General features: G+C 51.3%; 1 protein-coding gene across 1 annotated transcript; it reads right to left on the bottom strand.

The window, feature by feature from the left end:
- Positions 1-690: 690 nt before the first annotated feature.
- Positions 691-2,279, bottom strand: LOC109738921 (nicotianamine synthase 9). Its single transcript, XM_020298015.4, has one exon. It carries the CDS (start codon positions 2,140-2,142, stop codon positions 1,120-1,122), a length of 1,023 nt encoding a protein of 340 aa, XP_020153604.1. The 5' UTR covers positions 2,143-2,279; the 3' UTR covers positions 691-1,119.
- Between the last annotated feature and the right edge of the window lie 5,053 nt (positions 2,280-7,332).

Genomic DNA, 7,332 nt, shown 5'->3' with positions numbered 1-7,332 from the left:
CCGTGATTAGCAAGTGTACCTATGGTAAAGTTGTGTCATGAGCTTGTGAACCTATGTTAAAGTTGTGACCAATTCAATTTTAATTGAGATAATTGTCATGTACTCATCTATCTGTTATTGAGTGAGATCAATGTTTTTTTAAAATGTGCTATAGATGAATGTAAAGTTACAAATAATGTGTGTATTCTTTGATTTACCCGTTGGGTACCTAATGGGTATGGGTACATGTAATGTTTCATACCCATGGGTACGGGTATGGATAGAATTTTCTACCCATTGACTACATGGGTATGGGTATGGTATTGCTCTACCCGCCTCATACGCTACCCATTTCCATCCTTAGGTAGATCGCACAAGTAGCAAATTCCGCTAAAAAGACACAAGTAGCAAATTCCATCATCTCCCGGCCAAAAAGAAAAGGAAAATTCCATTCATTAAATTGACTGGCACACATTTCGAGCAGCACGGTCGTTTCGGCACCACATAAAAAATCCTGCACTCCAATCATTTGGCAACCGCTGCTGGCAGTTGACCGTACTCCTACTATATGAGCTCGCACTTTGCCAGCACGCATAAGTATATATTTGCTGACTAACTGGAACGATCGGGTAAATCGCATGGCAAATCGAGACAATTATTTTCTTAAAACAAAAAAGAAATCAAGGCAACTCGTTGAAACAAGGGAATCAATTAAGAAAGCATAGGTGTTGCACTTCTTGCATTGGTGATGATCACTTCAGTCATATAGAGTGTCAAAATCACTTATTACAACAGCAGGCAGGCAACTCGACTCGACTCGATCTCACCACAACACAACACGACACATATCATCCTCCTCCTCTATGTTAAACCCGGAGGCATGCAGCAGCTGTCAGACGATTGCTAAAACAAACACGGCACAATTACGGTAGAAAATAAATAATCCAGCCAGCCATACGCAGGCAAGGATTAATAATTATGGTGGTAAATAGGTAGCCACATCCATCCATGCATGAGGACAAGCGAATTATTACCATGCATGTATGTATCGGTCGCGGATTAATCGGGCAAATATTAATCGGTCGGTGAATTCATCACCGTGCTCTGGGCGATGCCGATGTCTGCTGGCGATGCCGATGCCTACGCCTCCATCTCCTCCATGGCCATCTCCTTCATCTTCTGGTGCGCCCTCGTCCCCAGCTCGCAGGCGCAGCCGAGGCACGGTCTGCTCACCGCCACCGCGCACTGCGCCGGCATGCCGCCGTTGTTCACCGGCACGTCGCCGTCGGCGGCAACGGCCGCCGGCGCCGCCGCCTTGCGCGCGATGATGACGGAGTTGATCACCTCGTCCTCCGGGTGGTGCACGGTGAGCACCTCGAACCCGCCTCGCCGGATCTCCTCGGGGTCCACCACCGGGTACAGGAAGCCGCGCGCGCCGTGCGCGCTCCGCACCACGAGCGCCGCGCCGGGGGCCATGTGCCTCCCGAGGTGCTCCACCAGGCGCGCCTTCTCCTCGGCGGCCATGCCCACCAGCGCCGCCAGGAACACCACGTCGTACCCCGCCAGCTCGGTCGTCACGTCGGCCACGTCGGCGGTGCGGAACGCCATGCGCGCGCCGGCGTCGGCGTCGTTGCGCACGAGCCGGCTGGCGCGCTCGTTGGCCTCGCCGGAGATGTCGTAGTTGTCGAAGGAGGCGTCGGGGAGGTGGCGCGCCGCGAGCACGAGGGAGCTGAGCGGCAGCGGGCCGGAGCCGAGGAAGGCGACGCGGGCCGGGGCGGGGCCCGGGACGTGGCGGGCGAGGAGGCCGTGCTCCAGCTGGCTGAGCTTGATGTAGTTGTTGAAGTAGGGGAAGAGGGTGAGGTGGTCGAGCGGGTTGTCGTGCGCGGCGAGGAGGTCGGAGTAGTGCGCCTCCAGGTGGCCCTCGGCGTCGGCGCAGAGGCGGATGAGGCGGGCGCGCATCTCCTGCGCCTCCGGGCCCAGCGCGTCCACGTCCACGGTGCTCGCCGGGATGCAGGACGTCACCAGCTCGGTGAAGAGCGCGTTCACCGCCGGCGACGGGCTCAGCGAGGGCAGCTCGCCGATGGCCGCGGCGAGGCCGGTGATCTTCTTCACCAGGGCCTCCTCCTCCATCACCTTCTTGTCGCAGCACCCCTCCATGCCCATGATCGACAGATCAGCTGCTAATTGACCCTTGCTGGGTGCTTCGAGCACGAGATGCACAGGGCACTCTAGCTAGCTGGGGGGCTCTGAGAGTGAGTGATGGAGGCGAGGGGCACGGTCTGCTGTGGAGTGAGCGATGGGTGTTTATATAGGAGCAGACGAAGGACTCGAGAGCGTGCTGGGGCCCACGTGGCAGTGGCTAGGGGCGCGTGTTGCTCGGCTGATGATGAGCGGCCGTGGGGCCCCACAGCTGCTTCATCCAGAGCCGTTGGTTCTGCGGGTAACGGTTGTGTATTTATGTACTCCCCAGCTGATTATTTGGGAGTTTATACATCAACGTTTTCTGGCTGCTCTGACCAACAACCACCTACTCCGTTACTAAATATGAGTCATTTTATAAAGATTTTAATATATACTATATACGGATGTATGTAGACATATTTTAGAGTGTAGGTTCGTTCATTTTGCTTCGTACGTAAGTATAAGTCTTTTTAGAGATTTTAATGTGAACGAAGTACAGATGTATATGGACATATTTTAGAGTGTAAATTCACTCATTTTGCTTCGTAGGTAAGTATAAGTCTTTTTAGAGATTTTAATATGAACTATATACGGGTGTATATAGACATAGTTTAGAGTGTAAATTCATTCATTTTGCTCCATATGTAGTCTGCATTAAAATCTCTAAAAAAACTTATATTTAAAAATGAAAGGAGTAATTCATACTGGAATCTCTAAAAAAACATTATATTTAAGAATGAAGGGAGTATGTGTCATCACAAGTAGCTAGCTTAATTTTTACGAGTATCCAACGGTCAAGAAAGGCGCGAGAGCATCCAAATACTATCGTATCAGCTTCGAATTCACCCGGCGGCAGGAAAGAAAGTGAAGTCGCATCTTGTGTGTGGTGTTGTATCTTCCGGCAAAGTAGGAGTGAAAAGCGGCAAAACACATTCTCGTGCAAATGGCTAAATGGACGATCTATATTATTTTTAAATGAACTATCATACCTGCTCAGGTCCGCTTAATCTAGCCACCGAATGAATCCAGTTATCATTCAAAAGCTCGTTGTGCACCGTCCTGTTTTTCCAAAATGCAATGGTGAAAAGCTCCGGGCACGCACACATAGGGCCCCAACACAAGTCCAGTTGTCGTGCCAGTTGTGGATGCCGTGAAAGGCGCTATATCCATCACATCGCAAGGCCCCGGGTCCGTCCAGTGCAGCTAGGGCCACCTCAGCCCAAGGGCCCTCCCGAATCTCTCGAGGTCTACAATGCCAAGGTCGCCAAGCACTTTGGGCCGACTGACTATCGTACAGTTGACCAACGAGTGCCTACCACCAGCGGTCTCACTATCGCCACCATACCACACAAAGCCACGTGTAATCTAGTCCACCTTGGCACTCGCCCACTTAGGCAACAAAATGTCTGACATGTGAAAAATGGCCATAGCGGTCAGGACCGTCTTGGCAAGAGAGACCCTCCCAGCTCTCACGATGTTTTCTCAACCGTGAATCTTGTCAATGAGCGACTGCAGGCGAACCTTTTGCGAAGGCGTCGTTAATACAGAGGGGAGCCCAAATAGCGACACGAGAAGGTTTCCAATCATAGCGGGGGAAACACTGAGAAGGTCGTGCATGTCGATGCCCTCACAATGGATGGGGAAGACCTCGGTCTTCAGAAGGTTTGTGACTAGGCTGTTGGCATTAGCGAAGCAGTCAGGGAGGGAAATTGGTCGCAATTAACTCTTCTTTGATAGGATTGACAAAGATCCCAACATCATCAACATACAAGGAGATTCTACAATGGACAGCTCTGGCCGTGACCAGCAAGAGCACGCCCGACTCTGCCGCCAGGTGTATGAGGTGGTGTAGTGGGTCAATGGCCAAGAATAAGAGCATTGGTGAGAGGGGGTCCACCTGCCTAATACCCCTCCTACAGGCAAAGGGATGCCCTGGGCTGCCATTGAGGAGCACTGAAGGTGTCCAAGAGTTGAGCGACAAATAGATCTAATCACACCATCGCTAACCAAACTGATTTTATCCATAACCTCGAGATGAAAACCTAGTTCACCGAATCAAAATCCTTTCAAATGTCAAGCTTGAGGAACAGACTCATAGTTTTGGTTTGGTGAAGTTCCTTGATGAGGTTCTGCAAGAGGAAGTTATCATGAATCTTTTTAATGAAGACGTTGTGGCTTCTAGAAACGATGTCATTGAGGATGGATGTGAGTCTGTTAGCTAGAAGCTTCGAGAAGATCTTTGAAAGGCTCTGAATCAGACTGGTGGGTCGGTAGTCATAAATGCAAGCGACGTCAACCTTCTTGGACAGCATGATAATGTTGGCGGAGTTTATCAGACCCGCACAGTCCCCACAAAGAGATGCAATCTATTGCATTGCCGCAACGATGTTCGCTTTGATGATGTCCCAACATGACTTGAAGAAAGCCTCGATGAAGTCGTCAAGGCCAACTGCTTTATCAGATGGTTGCGATAAAACGACCTCCTTAATATTCTCTTCATCAAAATCATCGTCGAATTCTAAGAGATCTAGCCTCTGGTATCCAAGGGCAACCCAATTCAGCTGGACAGAGCGATGAGGAGAAGTCCTGAGATGGCCACTAAAATGATCTACAACTTCCGCTTTTGTCCTCTTTGTGTTATGGCAATACCAATATCGGAGGTAGTATGAAGAGTCCGAATGTAATTTGTCGTCATGTGCCCATTCGCCCGGATGTGGAACAACTTAGTGTTCGCATCCGCTTCCCGGATCGAGGTGAGCCTGGAGCGCTGCCGCATACAAACTTTCTGGATCGCAAGGAACCCAAGATAATTGATCTTTAAAGATTGCGGCGAAGGGTGGCCCTTGACCCTCAAAGGCCATACTCCATTTCCTAAAACTGGTAGGTCAGTTGGGAATATTTGGCTAGATTCGCCTACACGTCACAATTCATTGGCTCTCATACACGACTCTCAACTGACAAGATTTGGCGGGCCTATGCAGAGCCGAAGTGCAAACTTTTCTCTTGGCTCGTCCTCCACAATAGGATCCTCATGACCAACCGCCTAGAGGTGAGATGTTAGCCGCATGACCCTGTCTTTCATCTCGGCCTTAAGGCCCTAGAGACTACCCCCACCTCTGTTTGGCCTGCCCATTCACTTCTGTGTGTCCGCCTATTTGTGCCCTCATGGGTAGATGGCTATATTTCTTCGAAAATGGCATCCACCTCACCCTTAGTGGATGCATGGTGGGACGGATGTTTGCAACATTTGGATGCCGACCAAAAGAGGTGCCTCAGTGGCTATTGTAGGGTAACGTAGCATGCAATTTCAAAAAATTTCCTGCGCTCATGCAAGATCTATCTAGGAGATGCATAGCAACGATAGGGGGAGAGTGTGTCCACGTACCCTCGTAGACCGAAAGCGGAAGCGTTAGTTTAACGCGGTTGATGTAGTCGAACGTCTTCACGATCCAAGTACCAAATGTACGACACCTCCGAGTTCAGCACACGTTCAACTCGATGACTCCCTCGAACTCTTGATCCAGCAGAGGGTCGAGGGAGAGTTCCGTCAGCACGACGGCGTGGTGACGGTGACGGTGATGTGATCCGCGCAGGGCTTCGCCTAAGCACTATGATGCTATGACCGGAGGAGTAAACTATGGAGGGGGGCACCGCACACGGCTAAGAGAACAATTAATGTGTCTTTGGGGTGCCCCCCACCCCCGTATATAAAGGAGGGGAGGAGGAGGTGGCCGGCCCTAGGGGTGGCGCGCCATGGGGGGAGTCCTACTAGGACTCCACTCCTAGTAGGATTCCCCCCTTCCTTCCAACAGAGAGGGGAAAGGGTAAAGAGGGGAAGAGAGAGAGAAGGAAAGGGGGGGCCGCGCCCCCACCCCTTGTCCAATTCGGATTGGGAAGGGGGGAGGCACGCGCAACCTCTTGTGTTGGGGAACGTAGTATTTCAAAATCTTCCTACGATCACGCAAGATGTATCTAGGAGAGCATAGCAACGAGCGGGGAGAGTGTGCCCACGTACCCTCGTAGACCGAAAGCGGAAGCGTTTAGTAATGCGGTTGATGTAGTCGAATGTCTTCGCGATCCAACCGATCCAAGCACCGAACGTACGACACCTCCGTGTTCAGCACACGTTCAGCTCGATGACTTCCCTTGAGCTCTTGATCTAGTTGAGCCAGAGGGAGAGTTTCGTCAGCACGACGGCGTGGTGACGGTGATGATGAAGTTGCCGGCGCAAGGCTTCGCCTAAGCACTACGACGATATGACCGAGGTGTGTAACTGTGGAGTGGGGCACCTCACACGGCTAAGAGAAACTTGTGTGTCCTTTGGGGTGCCCCCCTCCCACGTATATAAAGGAGGGGAGGAGGAGGAGGCCGGCCAAGGGGGACGCACGCCATGGGGAGTCCGACTAGGATTCCCAATCCTAATTGGAGTCCCCTTCCATCCAAGAGAGGGAGAAGGAGGGAAGGAGGAAGAGGGGAGAAGGAAATAGGGGGCGCCGCCCCCTCCCTAGTCCAATTCGGACTAGCCAAGGGGGCGGCCTCCCTTGTGGCCCTCCTCTCCTTTCCACTAAGGCCCATGAAGACCCATGAACTTTCCCCCGGGGGGGGGGGGGGGTTCCGGTAACCCCCGGTACTCCGAAACTTATCCGAAACGACCCGAACCATTCTGGTGTCCGAATGTAACCTTCCAATATATGAATCTTTATGTCTCGACCATTTCGAGGCTCCTCGTCATATCCGTGATCTCATCTGGGACTCCAAACAAACTTTGGTCATCAAATCACATAACTCATAATACAAATCGTCATCGAACGTTAATCGTGCCGACCCTACGGGTTCGAGAACTATGTAGACATGACCGAGACACATCTCCGGCCAATAACCAATAGTGAAACCTAGATGCTCATATTGGCTCCTACATATTCTACGAAGATCTTTATCGGTTAAACCGCGTAACAGCATACGTTGTTCCCTTTGTCATCGGTATGTTACTTGCCCGAGATTCGATCGTCGGTATCATTATACCTAGTTCAATCTCGTTACCGGCAAGTCTCTTTACTCGTTCCTCAATGCATCATCCCGCAAATAACTCATTAGTCACATTGCTTGCAAGGCTTATAGTGATGTGCATTACCGAGAGGGCCCAGAGATACCACTCCGATTCACGGAGTGACA

This window comes from Aegilops tauschii, chromosome 2 (assembly GCF_002575655.3).
Source record: "Aegilops tauschii subsp. strangulata cultivar AL8/78 chromosome 2, Aet v6.0, whole genome shotgun sequence".
NCBI classification, from domain to species: domain Eukaryota; kingdom Viridiplantae; phylum Streptophyta; class Magnoliopsida; order Poales; family Poaceae; genus Aegilops; species Aegilops tauschii.
The sequence above is the reverse complement of the archived record's forward strand: the minus strand, read 5'-3'. Positions and strand labels throughout refer to the sequence as shown.